The sequence below is a fragment of the Palaemon carinicauda genome, chromosome 41 (genome assembly GCF_036898095.1).
Source record: "Palaemon carinicauda isolate YSFRI2023 chromosome 41, ASM3689809v2, whole genome shotgun sequence".
Lineage (NCBI taxonomy): Eukaryota > Metazoa > Arthropoda > Malacostraca > Decapoda > Palaemonidae > Palaemon > Palaemon carinicauda.
This window is the reverse complement of record NC_090765.1, coordinates 25,881,704-25,908,210: the sequence shown is the minus strand read 5'-3', so window position 1 is coordinate 25,908,210 and position 26,507 is coordinate 25,881,704. Positions and strand designations below refer to the sequence as shown.

Sequence of the window (26,507 nt, the reverse complement as noted above, 5' to 3'; positions counted from 1 at the left end):
ATATATAACTGTATCATAAATCACATTCTCTCGCAATACGACTCAGTCAGCTTTTATATTTTAATCTTTTTGGTTGTTTTTCTGTTATATGGTATTTCATTCCAATAGGTTATTATTTTTCCATGATAATAGTAATAATAATAATAATAATAATGATAATAATAATTATTATTATTATTATTATTATTATTATTATTATTATTATTATTATTATTATTATTATTATTATTATTACTGCTACTTTTTTATTTATTTAGATATCTGATATTATTGCTTCTCCCATTGCTTTCTTCACTCTTCAAGAAATCTTTAGCAAATGTTTGTGTATTCGTGTCATTTTCCTTTATATATCCATTGAACCTTCACGTCTAATTGTTCATTTTCTCTTCCATCTTCATCATGTTAAAAGCTCCAAGCCTAGGATTGATTTTCCCAATAAACATTGGTCATTTTATCCCATTTCCTTCTTGCTAAACAATTTTCGTTGGTATTGACCGTCACTTCCCAGCACGAATTCAAAAAGCTCACTGAAGCCGTGTCATTTGACACTGTTATATAATATATCTATAAGATTTATTCCTCTATATAATGTGACTAATTCATTGCCTTCTTTTATTTAAATGTGTCTACTTTCTATACCGATAATTCATGACTTAAGTTTCAGTTAACCCTTTCACCCCCAAAGGACGTACCGGTACGTTCTTGCAAAACACTGGTAATTACATATTTTTACATATTTTTGATAATTTTATGAGAAACTTCAGGCATTTTCCAAAAGAATGAGACCAACCTGACCTCTCTAGGACAAAAATTAAGCTTTTTAGAGAAATTTTAAAAAATTATATAGCAAAATGAGCTCGAAATTTTTTCAGTCGAATGTTGAAAATGAAGTACTGCTATTTTAATGCTGAATTAACTGCTTCCTTTCAAATGCTTGTAAAAGTACCCTTATTCCAGCATGGATTTAAAGCAGTTGCGTCAGAATAATCAAAATTTGCCACATATTTGAAAATAATGAAATATAAAAGAAAATTGTTATAAAAAGATAAGAAAAAATTAATGTCGAATGAATTGGCTTTAAAAAACGAAAAGGTTAAAATGTGCTGAGCAATTAATTCCAGAAATCTTCGTGTCCCCTTTCGCTTCCCCCAGATGCGCCCTTCAGCCTTGCCCTTTCATTTCTTTTCTTATCGCTCTCTTTACTCACTTGCTTCTTCGGGCGTTTCCTTGCCGCCTTCCCTTTCCTGATGGTTGTGACAGACGCCGTCTTCTCCGATGCCGAGGGGGACTCCGACCCCTTGGAGGCCTTCTCCGATCCACAGTCAGGTCGGCACTCGACGACTGCTCCTTTATTAGTGCTTTTTCCCTTCACTTTTACTCGTAACGAATTATTGCTGCCCCAAACACAAATCTAAACTTCCATTACATACTCAACTGCTTATGTTATAACTACTACTTGCTAGCGAGGTTGATCCATTTACTACTACTACTACTACTACTACTACTACTACTACTTTACAGTACGGTTGTGGTTTTCATCTCCAAGAATTAGAGCTGTGTTTAATTTTGTCTGGATGAACACAATTATTCCAATTAAGAAAGTTGTCAAAGGTGAAATGGATCAGGGGAAGTTAGATATCTGAGCCCCAAAAATTCTAATCCATTATTTGATGTTTTGAAATTATTAATTGTAGAATTTCCTAAAAAGTCTTTGTGTCTCTACTTTACTGTAATCAACATTTATCATTTAATCAGTTCTCTGAGATTTATGGAAATTTGCTAATAAGAATTGTTGTTCTCGTTTCTCTCTCTCTCTCTCTCTCTCTCTCTCTCTCTCTCTCTCTCTCTCTCTCTCTCTCTCTCTCTCTCTTCCTGGTCGATGACAATATGTTATGAACTACTGAATTGAAAACTTCCCTGATTTAATTTTCTAGATACTATTGTCGTCAAGTTAAAACAAAAGATGTCCACGACTATGCATCACCCTGCTTACATTCTTGGATAACTAATTTTTTTTTTTAGAGAATGATAAAGTTTTGCATGACATTGATTTACGATTCTTTATCATGAGAGAATTGTAAGTTATCATTTGTAATTTGCTTTTTAATTTAGTTGACATACTCCTAAATTAACTACTCTTATTAGTATCGTTTAGTTTTCGTAGATAAAATGTAGTAATAAATCTGGTAGTTTGAGGTATGAAGTTTGCGTTTGTTGTAGAATCCAGTAAATTATTTTTTTCCTTTCAGGTTATGATTGATGGAGTTGTAAGTCTTATGAATTCTCGTAGAAATGACTTATTGATTTCCTAAGTACAGTAAAGTAGGTTTTCAAATTCCGTAGTTTTAATTTTAAAATGAAGTAATTCTGCAATAATTAGAATTATCTAATGTCCCTGAGTCAAAACTGGCTGTTTCTATTGCTTTGGATATTGAATTGGTGCAATTAATGTATATGTATCTTAGTGTAGTAAGTCTCGAAAAGCCATTTTTACAGGCTATAATCTAAATATAACAATCATAAGATAGATATTAAACAAACGTTTAATAAGGATTTTAATACTCTTCAAAAAAACTCAAGAAAATATATATTTTTTAATTTTGTTGCCGCAACCTTTTTGTTATTTTTTATTTGCAATCGATATGCTCTTCATATCCTCCTTGCCTGGTATTTTTGTTGGTTACACTTTTGGACAAAATGTTGGCAATACTTTGAAACATAGTTCTTTGCAAATACTGGTTCTTTTCTTACTTATTCTGTTATGATATTTATCATTTGCCCATATTTTTGTTGTAAAAAATCCTTGAAAAATCTCTATTTTCGTTTGATATTTCTCTTATTTTGAATAGGCCTACCTCATATAGGCGGGTGTTATGTGATTTTAGCTTTAAGTTTAGATTATTTTTTTCTTGTTTATTACAACAATTAATCAAGCTTCCTAGTTTTTTTTTCGTATTATTACGTGAGTGTGTGTTGGTCACATTTACAACAACCAACACAAAGAATTTTTAACTTTTCTATTTCCTAGTATTTGCAATTGATTTTCTTACTGAATAACTTGCAATTCAAAATCTAAAATAGGACTAAGACCGAGGTCGTTAAGAAGTTGTGCTTTTTACCGATGACCTGCTAGGGATAAAGTATCAATCCTGCTCTTACTGATCCTATCTCGAATCCTTGCGGGGAAGTAAAGTTCCCTCATCATATTTCTGAGCTCGGATTTGAAGTACAGTATTTCAACGAAAAATGAGAGAGCTACCATTTGAGAATTCATCGTTTCGGCCTTCGCACTGATTCACACACAGACACATATACAGTATACATATATATATATATATATATATATATATATATATATATATATATATATATATATATATATATATACATATATATATGTATATATATATATATATATATATATATATATATATATATATGTATATATATATATATATATATATATATATATGTTATATATATATATATATATATATATATATATATATATATATATGTTATACATATATATATACATATATATATAGGTATATATATATATATATATATATATATATATATATATATATATATATATGTTATATATATACATATATATATATATATATATATATATATATATATATATATATATATATATATATATATATATATATATATATATATATATATATATGTGTGTGTGTGTGTGTGTGTGTGTGTGGGTGTGGGTGTGTAAATATTTGTATGGTTGGATAGATTTTTATTTATGCATATAAGCTAGTAACTTTTGTATCGAATTCAGTGTAACCTTAGAGAAATACCACTATTTAATAAATCGTGTCTTAATTTTTGATTTAACCTTGCTTTAAGAAATCTGTTTGTTTTTGGTTAGTATGTGTGTATCTATGTTTCATTGCACAACTGACTTATTTCGATTTTGTTATTCGAGAGAACATGTCTTTTTTTACTTTAGTATTAAAAAAGAAACTAATGAATTTAAAGTGCGAAATCCTATACTTACATAAATATTCCCTCTGTTATCACAAGTGGAGTTGAGGATTATTTGCGGGAAAGAATAATCCGAATTGCATCAAATTTTGTCCAAAAGTTACAAAGGTTCAATATATGTTGTTCTTTACCTTTCAGACAAAAGATCTCTTATAATTACACGACCATTAAAAAGTTCGATTAATAAAGTATGCTTTAATAATCTCTTTGATTGGTTCGTTGTGTCTCCCTAATCGCCTGATGATTGGCCGAAAATAGAAAAGAATAACAAACCAATGAGGGAGATTTTCAATTGCATCGACTGATGGCATGGGAAGAGTTTTGTCTTGTTTCCTTTTGGCTAATAGATGACTTGTGTGTTCTCTCTGTGCACCCAGGCGAAGAGGAGGAAGAAGCACACGACGATGCTCAAAACGACGACCAGTTTGAAGAGCTGCAGTTCGTCAGGAAAGAAGGTGGGTGGGTGTTCGAGTCTCAGTTGAAACAACATGATGAATATTCTACGTCTTGCCTAAGATCGAGTTGGAGGCCTCTCTCTCTCTCTCTCTCTCTCTCTCTCTCTCTCTCTCTCTCTCTCTCTCTCTCTCTCTCTCTCTCTCTCTCTCTCTCTCCTCTCTCTCAACCTTCCATCACATTATTTTTTCTGAAATATAGTTGCATAAGTTTCAAAAATGGTTTGTTAAGTATATTTTATCCTTGCAAACCTATAACTTATTGCATTGTAGCGGATTTTTTTTTTCTTAAGTCAAAAACAAAACTACGTATTTCAAGACTTGATTTTGTTAAGAATTGATTTCGAATTACCAGTAGACTCGTGTCACAAGGAACGTAATTTTTTTTTCTTTTTTTATTTTCACTAATTTGAAATGAAATGGCTAAACACTTCTGACAAATATAACGATAATGTTAAGGGTATTCATTTTTGCATAAATCGGTAGCATGTTCCTATAGAAAGTCTCTCTCTCTCTCTCTCTCTCTCTCTCTCTCTCTCTCTCTCTCTCTCTCTCTCTCTCTCTCTCTCTCTCTCTCTCAATTATATATATATATATATATATATATATATATATATATATATATATATATATATATATATATATATATATATATATATATGTATATATATATATGTATATATATATATATATATATATATATATATATGTATATATATATATGTATATATATATATATATATATATATATATATATATATAAAGTGTGCTATATATTAATTTAGTTTTAATGTTCACTTGTTTCAGTTTTCTTATCTCCCCTTGCTTTTAAGTTAGGAGTTGCTATGCGTCATTTGAACAATTTTTGAATCCGAAAGCGATGAATGTCATGGCGTGTTACGGCCACATACTTCTCTCGTTTTGAAATCGGTAAATGATCAAATGCTAGAAAAACATGGTTACCTCTGGCATGAAGATAATTGTGAAAATACGGTATCTACGATGTATGTATACCTGACGTAAACATTGAATGTTTAGAGAAACAACAATAATGTTGTATATTTTTCTGGGTGTGTCATGTTACTCTTCATAGAAATGTGAAATATTTTTGGTTTTGAAACATGACTTTTAAAGCGTTTTTTTTTTTTTTTTTTTTTTTTTCAGGTATTGGTATAATCAGTTATTTTTTTTTTAATGTTTTAATGAAGGGTATAATATTCTATGTTAAGTAACATGTTTGTGTTTGTACAAGGAATATGTAATGATCTTCTGAACTATAGAGCCAATGGCCATTGTTCTGTTGAGGTTATTTACAGGATGTCCCAGAAAATAACTGTATCTTGCATGCTTTGAAACTTCAAGACGTATTCTTTAGATGCTTCATCTTGGTATATAAAAATAATGGTTTGGAACTTCTTTAATTTCTTTTGTAATAATTCTATTTCTTTTATAACTTGAGCACAGCTTGTAGTAAAAAGATCTCACCAGTAAAGCTCTTTTCTTTGGTTTTTTCACTCTTTTGCTTATCTCTGTGACCCAAACATGCATGGCCAAACGAGAAATTAAGTTATTAATGAAATTATTGACTCATTTACTTATAAGACAGTGACAGTGTGAAGATATGGTGATTTGGAGTGTCTCACTACATCCCTTTTTATTCACTGGTTACTTATTGTATCTTTTTCACTCATTCATAGAAGATGCCAATGAATCTGCCCAAAGACTGACTTGATCAATTTCCTCAAAAGTAACAATATTTATGGGATTTTTTCGCTTTTAGTAAAACTGTTTTTAAGAATGCTGTAGGAAATCGTCAATTTACCTTAAATTGTTCAATCTTGTTATTAATTAATCATTATATTCTTCCTTCAAGCTTTGAAAGTATAAACGGTCAGAAAGCACAAATCTCACACACAAATACACAAACATACAGACACACACCTATATATATATATATATATATATATATATATATATATATATATATATATATATATATATATATATATATATATATATTATATATATATATATATATATATATATATATATATATATATATATATATATATATATATGTCACCGGAGTATATGATTGATAGTTAAGATTTTAATATTTTTTTTTTCATGTCATCCTACCCTGGCCTTTTCATTTGGACATTTTTTTTTTTTTTTTTTTTTTTACCGTTACTGAGCCTCGTACTATAGCCCTTTTTCACTTCACATTCCACAAGGTTATGGTAATTTCTCTCTTTAACTAAGGTGTATATGGTATATAAAAGTTTTAATCAATATGATATACTTTAGATTACCTGTTCCCAATTGCTTGCCTTCCACATGTCATCGGTTATGGCCTGCCGTTATTTGTCTCGTCTTTGCTTTCTCTCTTTGTACCATTTCTGTAAAACACACTTTCATATCTTTTAGGCCGGGAGCACACTAGCGACTCTGTGGAGCCGCAAAGCCATAGTATCGTGTGGCGGGGATGTGGTCTCACATACGTTTCCATTGTTTTGAAAGCCACGCCACGACTGTGGCGGGGATGAGCGACAGAGCGCCACAGTCGCTAGTTTGCGCGGCAAAACTTGAAAACAATGGAAACCTATGGGAGACCACATCCCTGCCACACGATGCTGTGGCTTTGTGGCGCCACAGAGTCGCTAGTGTGCTCCCGGCCTTACTTGCTGTTCATCTCATATGTTCCCTTCTGTGACACTTGTCGGAAATTTCCCCTGTTCCACATTATTGTGTGTAGTTATCCTTTGTCCAATTCTTTGTAATCAATCAAGTTCTCAGTTTATTCCATTTCATACAGGGACATTGTGGTAGGGCAGCTATATCTGGAAATTCTCTGTAACACTTTTAACGACAACATTTCTGTGTTCTAATATTTCACTTGTGCTTAGCCCGGGATGAGCGAATTTATGTAAATTTCCTAAGTTCAAGAAGTGGCACTTTCAATGCATCTTTTCTATGGAAGTGTGAGAACTAAATTACCTTCTCCCTTGCATGGGCCACTAATGTTGACAATGCTCCTTGTCTCTCTGTGTTTCACTCCATCGCCCATATCTTCATAGTTCTGTTCCGATAAGGCCTTTATTTTTCTTTTCATTGTTTCCGCTCTGGGTTGCATGTAGTAGATGAGAGCCTATGCTGAACACTTGTAGACTGTAATCTTTTTAACTGAGGGAACATCTGTCCCCCCACAGATGTGGTGGTGCACCCTCTCAAGGCTTTCACTCACTACGCTGACCTTTCTGTATCAGAGTATTCTGAGGGGCGCGTTACCCCTGCTAACTCTGGGGAAGAGGCCACACCTTATAAGCCTTCATCTTTCATATCCTCAAATTATGATACTTCTTCAGCTGACAGTCGAGCGAACGCCACCCCAAAACCACCGCGGGAAATGCAGGATGGAAAGTCCACGTTAGGTACCAAAGCTGCTGCTAAGAAGGCAAGAAAGTACTCAAGCACACTACACGTCAGTCTTTCGACACAAAAGCAGACCTCTGAACACACCACCGAGAAGGTCCAATCCTCTTTCGTTCATCAGAAACCATTCCAGGATCTTCGCACCCCCGATGGATATGAATCAATTGCTACACCCTTTGAGGAAAAAGAAAGAGTAGCTGCTCAAAACGTTCCAGCTGGAAGTCAGGCTGAGAGTAAATCTGCTCCTTCCTCAGCTAGGAACTCCCTATTGTTGGAGGACTACGAAGTCAGTGATGAAGAAGAAGAGTCAGTCAGCATTACCACTGGAAGACTCAGTCTCTCCCTAAGTGCTGCCAGCATCAATGTCAAATCAGAGGTAATACAGACTGCCCAGGTCCCAGCTGCTGAGCACGAGGAAATGAATGCTGTTAATCAAGAGCAAACAGGTGACGTTGATCAAGATGACACAGCTGACGAAAATGTCAAAAACCAAGCTGAAAGTAACTTGGAAGCAGATGCAGATCCATCAACCAAGGGGAAGTCTGAAGGTAAATGAGATATGGCGGTGGTGTTTTACCCGAGAGGTATATTTTGTGGTCCCCTTTTGACTAACACGGCCACATTCTCATACCTCATTTCCACTCTTATCCTTTACAAGACCATAAGGAATGAATCAGCTCTAAATTATTTTCACTGTTATACTCCCAATCTCCTATTTGATTTTCCTCCATTTTGGATTCTACTTTTTTCTCAGCTTACTCAGTACCTCAAACTACAACTTTTCTTTTGCTTTGCTGTTTGCCTTTTATTCATACTAACTATTCAGGAGCTCAAAACCCGAAAATCAACTGAGTTGATGTTGTTTTATGCCTTCCAGATATTGAAGATGATCAAGGCAAGGAGAGTCCTTATCTGGATGAGCCTGGAATGGCTCAGACACGCCCAGGACCCGTTACAGTCCAGAAGGCATCTGTCATTGTAGGCAAGGCCATAGCTAAAGCCATGGCTAGAGAAACGTCCGCCAGGGAGTCACAAAGTAGATCAGTTACCCCTGAGGGTCAAGAAAATACTTTGACCACTCCCGAACCCTCTGAAGGGGAAGAGGACACCACTGGACAAGGTAAAACAATGACTGTGTTACTTTTTTGAATTTGGAGTTGAAGAAAAACATGCGCAACAGATAGAAACAATTGTCAGGATGTTAAGAGTTAAAGGAATGGGATACAATTTTGTGGGCTTTTCATTATTAGTAAATCTGTATTGTATATCCAGGAGTGGAATTCTTTGCTCTAGGTTACGTCTTGTAAAGAAAAAAAAAAGAGAATAATTTAGGCATATGAATAGGTGTTTGTGTTCATTCTGAAAGTAATCGATTGTGGATCCAAATGATATTGAAACTTAAGTCAAAATTGATTATGGTTTTATGGATGTTAACTAAGTTTTGTGTTAGGATGAAGTGGGTCAGGCATTTGATGAGATTTTTAGTTATTAGCCTTTAACAAATTTTTTTTTCTTACTTTTTTTTCGTGGAGATTTCTTATGACATTTTTTTTTATAGTTTTCTCACAATTATTTAATTCTACTCATTATCTGTTATATGACACATGACCTCTAAAATAACCTGCGTTTGACCATCGCATAAATATCATACAATTATTTTTTTCTTGGCAATGATAGTGTAATACACCTCATGATATGAGCACCACTTTCCATATCAGCTAAACTCCTAAATGATTTGCAAATATAGGAGATCCAGTAGTATTCCGAATGTCCTTCAGATGAAATATGAGGGGATAAGAGTGTTTTTGTGCATTTATATATTCAGTATATATAGATACATACATTTGAGCTTGTTTTTTTAAACAATTTCCATCATATGTGATGGTATATATGGCACCCAATATAACAAGATAAAAAAAAATTTCAATCTCAGATAATCTTTCTCATGCTCAAGGACAAAATTCCAAAGGGATAGAGTAAATCTGCTTACTTTGCTGTACTTACTTTGATGGCTGCTTTTCCGGTCCCATACAGCAGGGGAACCCCACTCTCTACAGGATCTCCACTGTCGTTTTATCTTGTTCGTTCAGAGTATTTAACATTTCATATCATATATTGTTCAATTACTGTTAAATCGTCACTGTCAAAAGACTCATGATATAAGAAAATCTTCAGTTTCCTCCTGAGAGCCTTAATGTCTTCAATCATTCGAATGTTTCGTGGGAGCTTATTATATAGGCTCGGGGCCGCATATTTAAAGGCTCTGGACCCTAAAGTAGACATATATCTAGGTTCCAATAATTTGAAGCCATCTGTAACTATTCTCGTGTCGATACGATTTGTTGGCAGCAATGATGTACCATTCAATATCTGGCGACAGATGTTTCATCCAGTAACTTATGACTTTCATCAGGGTTACATTTGTTTAAAAACTAGCCCAGAGTTAACTCGTCTCTTGAGTGTTGTCCTGACCCCGAAACCAGCGTACCTCTAGAATAATTCCTTTCACATTTGAAAAATTGGTAATTTTATTCCATTTGGTTAAATTTGGTTGTTGTAACTTCATCTCGGTTGATTACCAATCAATTTCTCTAACTTCCATATCATCCAAATTTCTTAAATATCTATTGGCAAAATGTCTGATGGGCTTTGTTAAAAAATGATGTTCCCTTAAATTTATTTTGACTAAAAAATTCGTCACGGCTTAGGTACAGTTGGGCATAGGAATTTCTGGCACACCAATCTCTAAGGAAGTGCACCCTGTCACATTTTCTGTGCGGTGAGTAACCGAAAAGATAGTGTAAGGGGAGAGGGCGAGGCAACAGACGGGAACTCTCTGCTCAGTAAGGGTGTGATAAGATGCCAGGAATTCCTGTATGCAATTTTACTTGTGATTTTCTTACGTTTTTCAGTGTCGTAATCCTGACCTTTAAATTCATATGATTGTTCTTGACTTTGCTTTTGAGTCGACCTAGTAATCCTGAAGCTCTTGTTTTCAGACTTAGTCAGATGGGAGTTAATTTCTTCTTAACATTATTATTGAACTTTTAAATTATAAATTGCTAAGAATAATTGTGTCATTATAGTGACTAGAGGAAGGAAATAATGTTCTGCATTTAAGTTCTCTCGGGGTATTATGTTTTATATCATTTATGCACGATATGGTTTTTGGCTTTATAAACAAGCTATTTTATAGACATATGCTAATCTCTTTGCGCCAATCCTAGCTTCTGAGGATAGACTTGTGGTTGCTAAATGTTATAGCAAATATTTGTCTAATATTAGTGCATGGTGTACATCATGGGGGATGAAGTTAAGCTTTAGAAATATCCAAGCTATTATTATTAATAGGTCTAAAGCACTCGATACCTACCGGATTATTTGGTTATCAATATTTCTAACACCTCAACAACCCCTTTTTTTCCCACTTTATTGCACATTTACTTTTGAGAAAAGTGTGTATTCTTTAACTACAGAACTATTCAATGTTCTGAAAAACTTTCAAGATGTTTGGAAACCTGTCTATCTTGAAGAATTATTTTGAATCTTTTATTCTACAATGCTTTGATCATCGTTTCCATGTTTCGGTTTTTTTTTTTTTTTTTTTTTTGCCGTTTTATTCATCTCTAAATTGTCAGGTCTATTGAATTTTACATTATACATTTTACATTTTATACTTTTTGTCTTGATATTAATCTCTGGCCGCATCGTTCTATAAGTTTATTATGCAAGATAAATGAAATTTCTCAAACCTATGCATTCATGTATCACCAGACTATGTCATCCACCAAGTCAAAATATTAGATATGCCGTTATCACTGACAGTCATGGTGTCCTTGTGGGAAGTACAATACAACGCGCTAATCGGGATATATTTATGTTGACTAAATTGTCAAACAATCGTAATCATCATGCAGAATGGCGTGAATCTCGCATCGGTGTATTTTTTTTTTTTTTTTTTTTAATTTGATTATCTTAGTAATTTGATTTATTATTTATATTATTTGTTTTTATATTATTTGTCATTTTCTTCTTTCCTTCCCAATCCTTTTTTCCTCACTTGAATGTTTTTTGTTGTGTTCTTAGGCTTTTAGCATTCTGTTTTTCAAAGTAGGGTTCCAGTTTGGCTTGTAGTAGTAATGATAATAATAATTCACAGTGCATGCATGTATGCTAATTACTGTGAATAGGTCGTAGTTTATTACTTTGCTTAAGTACTGCTGCCTTTTTCGTCCTCTTTTCGAGTTAGATTATTATACAGCAATTCAAATTGAAATACACGTATCGTAATGTCTCCTTCGTATTAGGTGTTGCAATGGCAGTGCCTTCCAATAGCAGAGTGATTGTGTGCATCAGTGAAACCTTTTTACATCGATGCAGTAAACCAGTTGCTATACAGTATAATTTGATTTTGAATTACTTATGAGGAATTATGAACCAAGTGAGAGCAAATCAAATTTATACCCCTTATTTTATAGCTTGCGAATACATGGAAGATTTTAAAACTGCAGTAGTTTTTTTTTTAAAGATGCAGGGAAAGCTACCTTTTAGCATCTAAATTTTTTGATCTTCAGTGAGTGTTTTTTAATGACCATGCTGAGGATATACTACTTCCATACTACATGTAAATCAGCTCTTGAGAATTATAAGCATAAGTCTACATCTCAATCCATTTTTTATCCGACATCGATTTTCATAGTAAATTTCCTGTCCATCGACAACAAAGGAATTATAGAAACAAGAAATAGGGCCACGATTGATTTTTGTTTTAATCATTATTTTTTTACAAAAATTTTTGTACTAAATACAAAAGATTATTTTGAGTTAGGTGGAAATGCGATTAACAAACGGATGGTAAAAATTAACATAAATGAAAAATGAAAATTTCTTAGATTCATTAAATTTTCGTGAGACCCTTCAGTATTACAGATACGAAATAAGATATCCATAACACTAAAAAGTAAAATCAATGTGCACAGTGAAATCCCATCAAGTTAAGCCGATGTATTGCCTTCATTGAAATGCAGTCACTTATAATACTGTTTTTTAGGAATTAGATTTTCGAATTTCAAAGATGAAATAACTAGTCTGGCTAAAAGAATCTACAGCATTCACTAAATATGTCAGTAATATAACTAAATAAGTAGAAGGCAAGTATTTAACATTGCTTCTCCTTAACCATTTCCAATCAAATAATGTACTGTTTTGGACACTGTTAGGAAAACATTCTTGACGTTACTCATGATGGGACGTAATATTGACACTGAAACTGCTGTGGAGTTTAAGGTCTTGTGTTCGTATTCTCTGAAGTAACTGAAATGAAACCAAGCTCTAAATTGTCACAAACCAGTAAGAGTTGCATTCAATTGTCAAATATGCTTTGAGTTTCCTAACTGGTCCAAATTAACCCCCCCCCCCCCCAAAAAAAAAAAAAAAAAAAAAAAAAAAAAAAAAAAAAAAAACTCATCTTGGGCATCCAATCACAAATGCTTGATTTCAGTCGGTCAATGTGGCGATAAACGTTGGTGAGATTAAACGTCAAATATAAATCTGTTTTCGGCTGGATTGTATAAAGTACGAAACAGTTTATGAAAATTATGTTATTTTTCATGGGATTGAAGAATTAACATTGGTATGTACTGTACTCATGTCGTATTTTAGTGCTGGTACAGCTATTCACAGGTATCAGAATCTGCCCAAATTGTTCTTATTTCACGCAAGGATTTGGTTTAATTTCCAAAACATATTCTACATCATGAAATAAGAGACTGATATTCTCTGCCTTGTGTAATGACATTGTAAAAGATATGATTTAGACTGACGACTGAGAACCTAATGACGAAGTATAAAATGTGCTCTACCGGTTATTTTTGCTTCATTTATTAATTTCCTTATAATATTTATTTTGCATTTTGTGGCTGAAACCAGTCTTTCAATTAAGGCTGAAATACTTATTTGTTTACTTATTTCTGCTCACTTACCTTTCTTTTCTTTGTTCTGCTTGCATCCGCATAGTGACTGTGTCTGACTCAGATGATGAGGATCACCTTCGTACTTTAGACACAATACCTGAAGAAGGTGAGTTCCTGAAATTTCACCCACATACTTTCTCTCCTAGATATTGTGCTACACATCCGAATTTTTTTCCTCGCCTTTGTTTTCTTCTTATTTTTTGTTTAATTTGCAAATTTCATTTGGACATATATCGAATCTTTGTTTTGCTTATATTATGGTTCTCCTATATAGATATCTGTATATATTGCAAATTTGAACTGTGGAGTGGTTTTATCATAGGTTTGACTCAAGCAATCTGTTTTGAAATGGATTTCAGGTGTCAGTAGATGTTAGCTTTTTTTTTTTTTACACAAACCATACTTCTTGATGTGCTGATACTCCTCTAAAGCATTCGAGTGATAGTGCAGAGATAGAGATAAGGACAGGGACATCATAAGTGTACAAAATAAATTAGTAGACCTGATAGTATTGAGTAATAAGGTTTATGCATACTTTACACATTTCAATAAGGTTGTCGATGATATCGATACGCTGTACTATGTTTCATATTTTCACAAGCTTCCTAGACCTTTGGATCTAATTTTCCCTGTGTTTTTGTGTGATAAAGATTTAAATCAACCTTTTTAGTGGTATTATATTTCTACACATATTTGTTTTGGTTTGATATCTATTAAGAAATTAATTTCTTTAAATTTCCAATAAGTTTCCCAGTAAATGTTACTCATATTACAGGCTATGTAAATGTAGTTTGGGAAATTAAAATTCTTTTGATCATAGCTTCCTTTTCCAGGTTTATGTAATGATTTCAGTCAGAAAAGCGTACAAGACTGGGTAATTCTAGAGAAATTAGTTTCCCATGAAATTAATTTTTGTTTTTAGATTTTTCTTTACATACAATTTCCTTATTTTTCTTCATCAGAGGAAATAAGCGAAAGAACCGAATCCAAGGTCTCCAGATCTGCCTCCAGAAGTACGTATGTTTTTTGCACAGTATTTTATCTTAGAAAATGCCTTCTAGTTTCGGTAATATAGGTCTTAGTGTTATGCTGAGTTTCCAAACACCAGTTCAACAAAAATGTGCAATTAAGACATGGCATCGTGATCTGGTCTGTTAAACATTCTCTTTGGTATTTTTTTTAGTTCTTTTCCATTCAGCTTTATGAATTTTCTTGTATATTTTTCATGACTTCATTCTTATTTGCTAATGTAGAATTTGACAAAAAGCAAGTTTCTATACTCAATGCAACAAGAAATGGATGATAGGGGAGGGCACCTGGTTTTGGAAGTATTCCCCCACTGGTGCCACGTCTCCACAGATCACCAGCTCTCTCTCTCTCTCTCTCTCTCTCTCTCTCTCTCTCTCTCTCTCTCTCTCTCTCTCTCTCTCTCTCTCTCTCTCTCTCTCTCTCTCTCTCTCTCTCTCTCTATATATATATATATATATATATATATATATATATATATATATATATATATAAATTGATGTATCTGATTTTTTTCTTTCTCTCTTTAGTTACCTTTTATTCCAAGAAGTATCTTCACAATTTAAATAACTGCCTTAGATTGGCTTTGAAGATAGCTATATGGTGAGCTTGAAGCAGGGAATGGTCCATCGTGAGAGTGTGCTTGTCATAGAGTGTGTAGCGGCAGTATTTGGGATAGTTTATGTTGATGGTGGTGTGGAACAAAAGTTAAAATAGTTTTGGATACAATTTCGGAAATACGCCAAATTAGACAGACAGACAGATAGAGGATAAGGAAGTGAAGCAGGGTTGGAGAAAGAAGGCATGGCTGTGATCTGTGGAGACATGTCACCAGTGAAGGAATCCGTCTAAAATCAGGTGCCTTCCGCTATCGTCCATTTCTCGCTGCAGTGAGTATAGTATTGTAGATTCTTGAAATGTAGTTTTACTATTCAGGTTCTTTCGTTGATTCTTCCATTATTCTCGCTTTGCATGACCTCTTTTTATAGATCTCTTCTTACCATTCAACCCCACGGATGTCATACAACTATCCCCTGTGGCCAAAGCTTTGAGCAAACTCACAGGGGCTAAAACTGTAGGCACAAAGGCAAAATCAAAGGATCTATCGTCTGGTAGCATTGACAGTACACCAGGAACTCCCCATTCATATTATAATGCCGCACAACAAAATGTATACTACAATGAATCCGGTGGTAAGAATGCTACGCAAGAAAATTCATACTACAATGAATCCGGTGGTAAGAATGCCACGCAAGAAAATTCATACTACAATGAATCCGGTGGTAAGAATGCCACGCAAGAAAATTCATACTACAATGAATCCGGTGGTAAGAATGCCACGCAAGAAAATTCATACTACAATGAATCCGGTGGTAAGAATGCCACGCAAGAAAATTCATACTACAATGAATCCGGTGGTAAGAATGCCACGCAAGAAAATTCATACTACAATGAATCCGGTGGTAAGAATGCCACGCAACAAAATGCCTACTACAATGAATCCGGCGGTAAGAATTATTATAATGAAGCTACGGGTAAAAATTACTACAATGAGTCTGGTGCTAAGATGGAGGGTGTTGTTTCTGGAAAGCAACCTCCGGATGATTATGAGTCTATGGCTGAGGTTAAGGAGAAGAGTGATGCTAGTACTCTGGAATTGGAAGTCAGTGTCGATGCCCCAGTTGCCAGTCCACCAACACAAGACATGAAGGAAGATGATGCCGAGGAAGAGGAAGTCATTTATTATGAAGAGGTCATCCTAAAGACCGACGAGAAACCTTCAGACGAAAATACAAGTGAAAACACCAGCACACGAAGGAGGAGACGAAGGCGCAGAAAGAGCCGAGGTCATGGTAGTGGAACTGCAGGTGGGGTTTTTATTATTCTAAAAGACAATTCCAGGTTGCATGCCCTTGCATGGTAGGCTACTATCAGCTCTCATTTTTAGGCTTCTTGACATGTATGTTCATGGAATTATAGAAACAAGTATCACTCTTTTCCGTGTGTTTTTTTTTTCTCAGGGAACCTGTTTTGCATCTTATACATAAAAGAAATCTTTGTCTCCATATTCAAAACATGTAATAAATTGCTGCAAGTCCTATGTATAGTATATCAGAAATACCTTCCTATATATGGTGAAATAATTTTCTGCAGAGTTCAGAGTGTTAGAATTATCGCCCACTTCATTTGGTTTAATTGATTATAGGCCATTTTTATTTTCACAGATGCTCGTTCGAAAATCAATTTAAAACATGTATCAGTTAAGCACAAATGTAAACGTTTGTCATATGCATTCATCTTCATCCTGACACTCTATATACTACTTCCAGAAACATATAGCCGTGCTGATGTTGTTGAATCTCCCGTGGGAGATGATTCTGCACCAGCTGCAATAGCTTCAACTCCCTCTCCCACACCAGCTGCTGTGCCTGAACCTTCGAAAGAGAGGTCGCCATCAGCAGACTACAGCACTGTTAAAAAAACTACAGGCAGAACATCTGCACTATCTGACAGTAAACCTTATTCTATTATCGAAATGGTGAAGGCAACAGAGGGCACTTCGAAACCCACAGATTCGTCGGGTGAATCTGAAGAGGAAGGAGAAGGACCTGAGAAAGCTGAGATGGTGAGCCAAGATGACCGGCTTAAAGTACCCAATCTTTTGGTACAGGTAACACCGTGCTAATGCTTCTTTTTGCTTCAAACTAACATATAGTACTTCTCACTAAGAGGTAGATGAATTCAGGGTTTTTAGAGATATATATTAATTTTTTTTCGTCCATATAATGATGATCCTGTTTTTTCATTCTTTTAATTTCTTTATGTTTATCGTTTCTTTAGAAACCATAGTTTTCAGGTTTATGACATTTTATTAAACAGTCAAATGGTCATACATATTAAGCTCTGAGTTTATCTTTCCAATCTTATAATTTGGCTTGGTTGCACTTGTATAGATACGAATATAGTCAGGAAAATCATAATAGTAAAACAGTTATTCCATGTTTTTTAGATACAGGCATATCTCTTACATAGTTTAAACATACACATATATCTTATAAATACTATATTTTAGACATTTTAATATAAATTTTATTTGTTGCATTTTATATCTAGAAAATGTTTCAATTCATGTTTAAAATCAGGCAATTTGAATTTGATACTTAGTTTCTTCCTCACTTGGCATGTTATGTTTTTCATGCTCTAGTTGGAAAAATGATTCACCTTTTGATAAGATTATTTGGAGTCAAGTGTAATTATTGTCACTGCATTTTGGTAGGAATTCGCAGCTACAACAAGTTACAGTAATTTTGACACTTGGCGTTGTAAGCAGAAAAGTGTAGAACCTCATAATCATTAAGCCTTTTTTGAATCATATGTATTCAGGATTCAGCATTTCCTTGATGGCGTCTTTTGTAATTGTATGTATGAAATATACACTGTATTCGGGAACAAAATTTGCAATAGATATGAATTCAAAGTTTAAAGAAAATAATTAGTTTATGTAAACAATTTAGAGTTCCATACTTTTTGATCCCCACAGAATAAAAGAATTATCATCATAATGAGTTAGAATAAAATGAAAACCTATTGGTCTCAATTTAGCACTGCATAGATATCGTCAGTAAAAGATCATACATGAATAAATCAATAGTAATTATTGGCAAGTTTTTCTTTATTTGTCTATTACGATTTGAAACTCGACTCTTATTAAAATACTCTCTCGATCTGGTTTGCATTGTCATGAAGAGAGTGAACTGGAATTTCATAGAAGCTTATCATAAGTTGCGAAAATGTACTTTTGTAGCCATCCGGACTTTCGAGTTCATATGTAGAATTTAGTGTACCATTAACCATCATGGTATACTTGGTCATTTCCACCTACACACGAAAGGTTGTGTCTGTAAGACATTTATATCTCTATACCCTTAGATTGTTCAGGAATTATATATTAATTTTTAATTCAACGAAGGTAACATACAGCATGGTTTACAATCAAACTTTCCTCATATCATAAAAGTCAACGAAATTGCATTGAAGATTTTTAGAACTAATCAGAGATGCGCCAACAGGAGCAAAAATAAAGTTTTATCTTATCAAGGCATTCAAGTTCTTTGCTACTAATAGTAATGCAATGCAGCTTGTGAATGGATATTTTCTTAGTTTGCAAGCTTTAGACATATGCATTTATTGTTAAGCTTGCTTATTATTGTATAACCATAGAAATGGCTATTTTTATATATTTATAATCTGGTGATGTATAATTAAATTTGATAGTGCTTCAAGATAAATAAGATAAGGTGTAAGTTGAATAACATGAGAATTATTCTAAAGGAAAATTTATGTAAATTTCCTTCAAATTCGTCTTTTCTTATACTATTTTCATAGGTCTTGGTATTTTTTGGAACATTTCTTTTTGACCATCAATTATTTTACTAGAATTCATCCTTAATAATGGTATTAAATCCTGGTAGATATTATCCAATTTCAGTGAATTAGTGTTTAATGAAAACTTGGTGAATTTTTTATACCAGTGTTTGCATTTTCATTTTCATTTTCATTGTATTGTTTAGCTCCAGATTCCCGAACTTCTCATACAGGTTTGTAAAGAATACACGATTGTGCTTTTTGTAGCATAGTGAGGAAGCAGTTATTTAGAAGCTGTGGTTTTATTCTTAGTATCCATGATTTCATGCTTTAGAGGATTTTAGTGATTAATCGCATTTAAAAGGTCAGAGTGAAGAGTGGTACAGAAAAATTATAGTTTTGTATAAACTAGGGAAAATAAAGATTTATTCTGTAGTGGCTCTCAGTTGGTCCTTCACTAATTTTGAAACTGATAGTGTAAGGGAAAGTGACACATTCTGTGTAGAAATTGAAGGACGACGTATTTCTACAACTTCCTCTTGAATTAGGGCCATAAAGCATGGGTTTTAAACAGCTTTGTGATTGTATTAAATCAATATTAACTTCTAAATAGTCTTTAGTCTGTACCATGAAAATAATTTTAAGTCATCACCAATAAGGGATAACAGGAAATCCTAATAAGACAAATAATCTTCAAATTTCAATATGTTATTTTTCATATTATCTTTAAGTGTAATTTACTGTGAATACTGGCTTTTAACATTCATATGGTTTTATCCTCTATCAAACATCTATTCCTTCATCTAGGTGTTTATATCATAGTTTATTTTTATGTAGATATAGTATTTAGAATGTTAAGTATCCTTAACATGATATAAAATACGTAGTTTTACCTTTTTTTTTTATTATAGGCCACATATTTATTATAGTCAAGTAGTATTTTTTTCCATAATGAATTATTTTTGTAATGCACTTTAGAATTTGTCTTATATTTATTTTACTTTTTTCGTGATGTAAATCTCCAAATAGTAGTTTAAAAGTTTATTAGTTTACCAGAGTAAATACCTTTTGACGAAACTTTTACTTACACCTTTGAATTATACACCAATTATATTTTTTTTAGTTTTTCTTATGTAGTTTATATTTATCATTTGACCCATATATTTTATGCCAGCATCTACACTTTAGTTCTGTGCTATTGAAGTATTTTACATCAGTTGTAGATATTTTTCATTGTTATTAGGTAGTTTATATTTATCATTCGACCCATATATTTCCCACCGGAGTTTAGAGTTTTGAGCTATTTTTAAAGATAGTTCATTTATATTTTTCTGATTGACTTTATCAATACTGTTCTCCTTTTACCTTCCCTACTGGGCAAGGAATATTCTATGCTTCAGAAAAAAATATTAAATAAATTCTCCCTCTTTTTATAAAATGAATTAACTTTTCTAAAAATCAACTTTATGCCAGATTGAGGGTTTAAAAGCCCGTCACAACAAAGAGCCCGACTACCAGGAAGTGCGCGAACTGAAGGAGCAGATTCAAATGATGAGGAAGCAACTCGAAGCTCGCATGGAAGAAGACACTGAAACTCGACCTGACACTCCAGAAACCCCTCAGGACGAGCAGCCTCCCCAAGGACCCCTCTTGCTTCTGCAGGGGTCTCCCACTGTTGAGGGACCACCGAGGGAGTATGAACAGTTGAAATTTGATGTAGGTTCTGATGTCAAAGCTTATTCCACTTCAAAAAAGTATGACTTTGACATTTGTGTTTATTCTTCAAAGAATTTGCAATTCATTTGTTTATCACATAATTTTATTCCATGCAGTGTCTATTGTTATAAATCTAAAGACATGACTGATATTTCATTAGCTTTGAAATTATTATTTCCAAATACATATTTTCCTATTTTTATTGAGAAGTGTTTGATAAGTGTAAGAAATAAATGGTCCTTTTGGCCTTGTTTTATTCTTTATTAGTGAATAACAAACAAACAATACCAAGAAATTTATAAAAAAGAACTGTTTGCTTCTATCAATTACTTGTATCTCTCTTCTATTTTTTGATTAATTATGTATATTATTACAACCTTGTATTTTAGTTGCAAATATGTAATGTTTTGATGAGTCTTCAACCTTATTTTATTCCTTTTATTTAGCGAACAGTACGGCGTTTACTGGCTGAGGGACAAGCAGGAAGTTATGAGAAAGCCGAATTAGCTGCTCAGCTGATGAATTTCAATTTCGATGAATATGACTCCATACAAGCTGCTGAAGAATGTTCTTCCATCTACACTGCTATTCAGTTCTTACAGCAAGAGTGCGAGCTGTGTGCCGAAAAATATCCCATGGGAAAGGTTAGTGTGCACAAGTGACAGTCAGTCACACGCGTAAAGAGGTGTTCTTACGTCAGCTAACTTACAAAGAATACGGATTATTGATAAACATATTAGTTATTGATTAAGTGGTAATTCTCTTATTTTGATATCTCTGTCATCAGATGGTGTCAATGCTACAGTGCACCCATAGATGCTGTCGGGAATGTGCCAAAACTTATTTTACCTTCCAAATCAAGACCAAGAATATACGTGATCTTAGATGCCCTTTTTGTAATGAACCTGATCTGGATGCGTGTGAGGTAAGTCGGATTTATTTTTGTTTAATATTTGAAAGCCTTTACAAAGTGTGGGCTCTCTTTTGGAAATCTTTTATTTGCCTTATTTCTATTTCCTAAAGGAAATTGATTTCAAAGATACTGAAGGATGGGGATTTAGTGTAATTTTGCATTGCTTTTATAATTTTGGTGTTAGCAACATACTATATCATATTTATGTATTATACTATATTCATTTGAATTTCAGGTGTTGTTGCTCAATCTTATTATCTTATCATTATGGTAAAAAATTAAAATTCAGGGTAAATCAGTAAGTTTCAAGGTAACTTTGTACTCTTTGCAAACAAATCTTGCAAAGCGATTCTCGAAAGATGTATTGGTCATTTAAAGATTAACAGAACAGTATAACTATTTTGCTAAAAATTTCATCTCTGCCATATATATCTGTAATAGCTACCAAACATTTAAGAAAAGCAAAGGAGCTTATTGAACCTCTGGTCTAATTAACAACTCTTCTGCTATGACAGGAAATTGCTAATGAGTACCTGAACAATATGGATATCTTACTCAAGAACATCATTGATGCTGAGACCCACGAACTCTTCCAGAGGAAACTTAGGGACTGGACACTCATGAAGGATCCAAATTTCCGTTGGTGCAACAAGGTATCCACAACAAAATTTCTCCATGCAACGTTTGAACATCTACTGAAAATTATTCTCATCTAATAATTTTATTGACATTTTTATATTTTGTAAAGTCTCATAGTTGGAGTTGAGGTTTTGAAAAAGTTTCTTTTCCTGATATCATAGTGATGGTATTCCAGGTTAACTGCTCATAATTTATATTAGAAAATTTATCATTAAAATTCATTTTATCTTGAGTAGTGTATTAATTCATCTGTGGTGTCACATATTTCAAAGATAGTTTTATACACATAATATTGTAGGGTTGACTAGCATTCAGTAAAATTGTAAGACAGGAAAGATATTTTTGATAGCCAGAAACATTTTCTACTGATTAATTACCTTTCTATTACAGTGTTCCTCTGGGTTTATTGCAAACCCTCGTGCAAGGAAACTCATATGTCCAGACTGCAAAGATGTTACGTGTGCACAATGTCGTGCAACGGTAAATATTATCAGAAAATGGTTTTAATGACAAATAATAGAAATGCTTCAATTTGATGTGCCTTACTTGAGATACAAAATAAAAATACATAGCATGTAACCTGACATAATTTCTCAAAGACTCTGGAGTTTAACTTGACCAACTTAAACTGTTAGTGTACTTTACAAACTCCTGTGAATCCTTTATTTGTGTGTATATATATATATATATATATATATATATATATATATATATATATATATATATATATATATATATATATATATATATATATATATTTGGTGAACGATTACACTGCCAGTAACCTCTGCATTTTACTCACTTAAGTAGCCAGCTCCTAAGTGTAAATATGATATAAACTTTTGTAATTGCTCTTTGCTTATTGTGTGATTTATGTGTAAATAATGATGAAAGATAAGGGAATACCAACGTGTTTACTTCATAAGCCAATTAAAAAAGGAGGCATCCTTTTTCAAGGTAGTTTTCATTGAAGGTGGTCATCTATAATTAGATTTATGTGAAAATAGTTAAATGTATTGTTTTTAGTGCAACTGTGAATTTCATATTAAAGAAAGCAGCTGATGGAATGCAGGATTGTTGTCAACCTCACTAATGGGGTTCCCTATCACCAACAAGAGAATATAATCTAATTCCTTTAATAATCCACTGCCTGGCCCTCCCTGGTCCTAGCTTGGGTGGAGAGGAGGCTTGGGCGCTGATCATATAGTATATGGTCAGTCTCTAGGGCATTGTCCTGCTAGCTAAGGCAATGTCACTGTCCCTTGCCTCTGCCATTCATGAGCAACCTTTAAACCTTTAAACCTTTAATCATGAATATGTGGTCAAATATTTTAACTAAAGCATAAGGCTGATTATGCAGTGTTTTACTTTGAAGTACTGAGTAATGTTTCTTTATCGCTTTAAGCTACAATTTTGAACATTTTTTAACATTTTGGCATGTAAGAATTTTCTCTATTTGTAGCATTCCTTCATGTGACTTTATTTTCTTTACAGTGGGAATCATCTCATGAAGGGATTTCATGCGAGGCTTTTGCACAGTGGAAAATTGATAATGATTTGGAGGTACAAGCTCAGGGAGTAGCCAGGCATTTGGCTGAAAATGGTATCACATGTCCTAAGTGCAAGTAAGTTTTTTATAATTTTTAAAGTTACTGTCATATTCTTTCTTGAGCTTTCTTTTAAAAGTACTTCTAATAGACACGTGTGAAGTTATTTAGGGTATTTTACATTTGATTCTGTTTAGAGATGTCAAAACATAGCATGTTAGATTTCCCAAGAACTTTTTTTTTCTATTTCAAAGGTTCTTTAATTCAAATATCATCGTGTATAATTGATGTAAAGTCAGTTTGTTTCTGCACTAGAAAGAGATGTTTGAGTAAGCTCATACCATTTTAACCCTCTTTCCAGATTCACATACTCATTAGCTAAAGGAGGGTGTATGCACTTCACTTGCACTCAATGTAAATATGAATTCTGTTCAGGTTGTGGAGAACCATTCCGACAAGGTGCAAAGTAAGTTCTCTTACTATTTTTATATTTTGTTTAGTTTTAATGAGAATTTTAAACTTGTCAAGAAGACAAATCATATGTTGAGGAATTTAGCATATTTGAAAATATTGCATATATATATATATATATATATATATATATATATATATATATATATATATATATATATATATATATATATATATATATATATATATATATATATATGTATGTGTGTGTGTGTGTGTTTGTGTGTGTGTGTATATATGTATTATAGCCACGAAAGGAAAAATGAAAAGACTTGATTGGAGTTAGTACTTTCGTCCATTAGGGACATCAACAGACTCAATCAGCAATGTTGAGTCTGTTGATGTCCCTAATGGACGAAAGTACTAACTCCAATCAAGTCTTTTCATTTTTCCTTTCGTGGCTATAATACATTTTATATTCATCACATGTCAGCTTTCGTGATTTCTATATATATATATATATATATATATATATATATATATATATATATATATATATATATATATATGTGTGTGTGTGTGTGTGTGTGTGTGTGTGTGTGTGTGTATATATATATATATATATATATATATATATATATATATATATATATATATATATGTGTGTGTGTGTGTATATATATATATATATATATATATATATATATATATATATGTATATATATATATATATATATATATATATATATATATATATATATATATATATATATATATAGGAAGAAAAAAATGCCAGAAGTTAAAAGTATTATTATTTTTGAGCCCCGGTAGGCCGTAAAAATGACACATTCTTTCATGTAGTAGGTGTAACGTTTTTCTAAATTGTACCAAGTATCCATTAGCCTTGATGTCTTACTAGGGAGACTCGAGGAGACACCCCAATGTATCAAATAATGATGCTTTGTTTCTTATACTGATTCAAAGTTTCATTTTATTTTCATTTTTTTCATGTTCTCCATAGCCTTCAACTGGGTTCCCTCTATAAGAAATACTTGGTTTGCATTAATTTAGACTACCTGTCTATTTCACTTTTTTCCGCTGATTTCTATGGTCTGCTACCTCAGAATTTTGTGATGGGAGGAATTGAGGCTTTAACAAAAGGCAAGTCCTCGTAAAACTAACTTTTTTTAATGACAACACAGGTATTTATAGGTTATAAGCCCCCAAGGGATCACATAAGGATAAAAATTACATGTACATTCAACGTCGTTTGTCAAGAGGTTGACATTGGCATAAAATTTTTTGACATAATAATGGTAATGTTATTACAGTTGAAATTAGTGTGTTACATTCAACGGCTTCTTTCTGTAGAGTCCGATGTCAGTTGCGCCTTAGAAGAAAACACAGAGAGGGCATATTTCTTTATTTGTAGGCGTGTTACATGACCCCAACCCCCTCTGAAGCTGACATGCATGCAAAAAATGGTGACCTGCCCTAGAGAATCATACTGTTGGTGGGTTGTCTTGAAGGAGAAACACAGGGTGAAGGTGGTCAATGGTGATCCAATCCTCTTTACCACAAATTTTGAGGAAGAAAGCGTATGGATTGCGATGGATGATAAGGAAAGGAACCATATATTGAGGCGTAAGTGACAGTTTCCAATCAGTAGTGTGCATAAAGATATGTGTTTAACGGTGTGTAGGTCTTTTTGCACACGCTGCTTTGTCGGAGCTTGTAAGTTTGATGGCAGGTAGTAAATTTCCCCACAACGTGACATAAGCCTATCAGATCATCGGAGGAGGTGGCTGATGGCAAAAATTCTTAAGGGGCAACCAAAGGGTCACCATATACCATTTCAGCTATTAAAACATTTGTAGTGTCCTTAGGAGTGGTTCTCAGTCCGAGAAAAACCACCATTTCATTACCTACAGGATTGTAAATGGTAGTCTGATGTAGGGTAAGGATGAGAAGATGCCATAATGATGTCCACAGTTGAGAAGTGAAAGTAGAACCTATATCGGAA

At 33.2% G+C, this 26,507-nt stretch overlaps 1 protein-coding gene across 1 annotated transcript in view; it reads left to right on the top strand.

The window, feature by feature from the left end:
* LUBEL (Linear Ubiquitin E3 ligase) overlaps positions 1-26,507 on the top strand; it is a 198,492-nt gene that overhangs the window by 152,696 nt on the left and 19,289 nt on the right. The window contains exons 24-38 of the mRNA XM_068364388.1: positions 1,261-1,326; positions 4,389-4,466; positions 7,673-8,443; positions 8,773-9,015; positions 13,911-13,973; positions 14,830-14,880; positions 15,883-16,761; positions 17,224-17,564; positions 20,732-20,974; positions 21,421-21,618; positions 21,762-21,899; positions 22,403-22,540; positions 22,917-23,006; positions 24,021-24,151; positions 24,435-24,539. Of these exons, the coding sequence (XP_068220489.1) occupies positions 1,261-1,326; positions 4,389-4,466; positions 7,673-8,443; positions 8,773-9,015; positions 13,911-13,973; positions 14,830-14,880; positions 15,883-16,761; positions 17,224-17,564; positions 20,732-20,974; positions 21,421-21,618; positions 21,762-21,899; positions 22,403-22,540; positions 22,917-23,006; positions 24,021-24,151; positions 24,435-24,539 (3,535 nt within the window). The remainder of the gene's footprint in view (positions 1-1,260; positions 1,327-4,388; positions 4,467-7,672; positions 8,444-8,772; positions 9,016-13,910; positions 13,974-14,829; positions 14,881-15,882; positions 16,762-17,223; positions 17,565-20,731; positions 20,975-21,420; positions 21,619-21,761; positions 21,900-22,402; positions 22,541-22,916; positions 23,007-24,020; positions 24,152-24,434; positions 24,540-26,507) is intronic.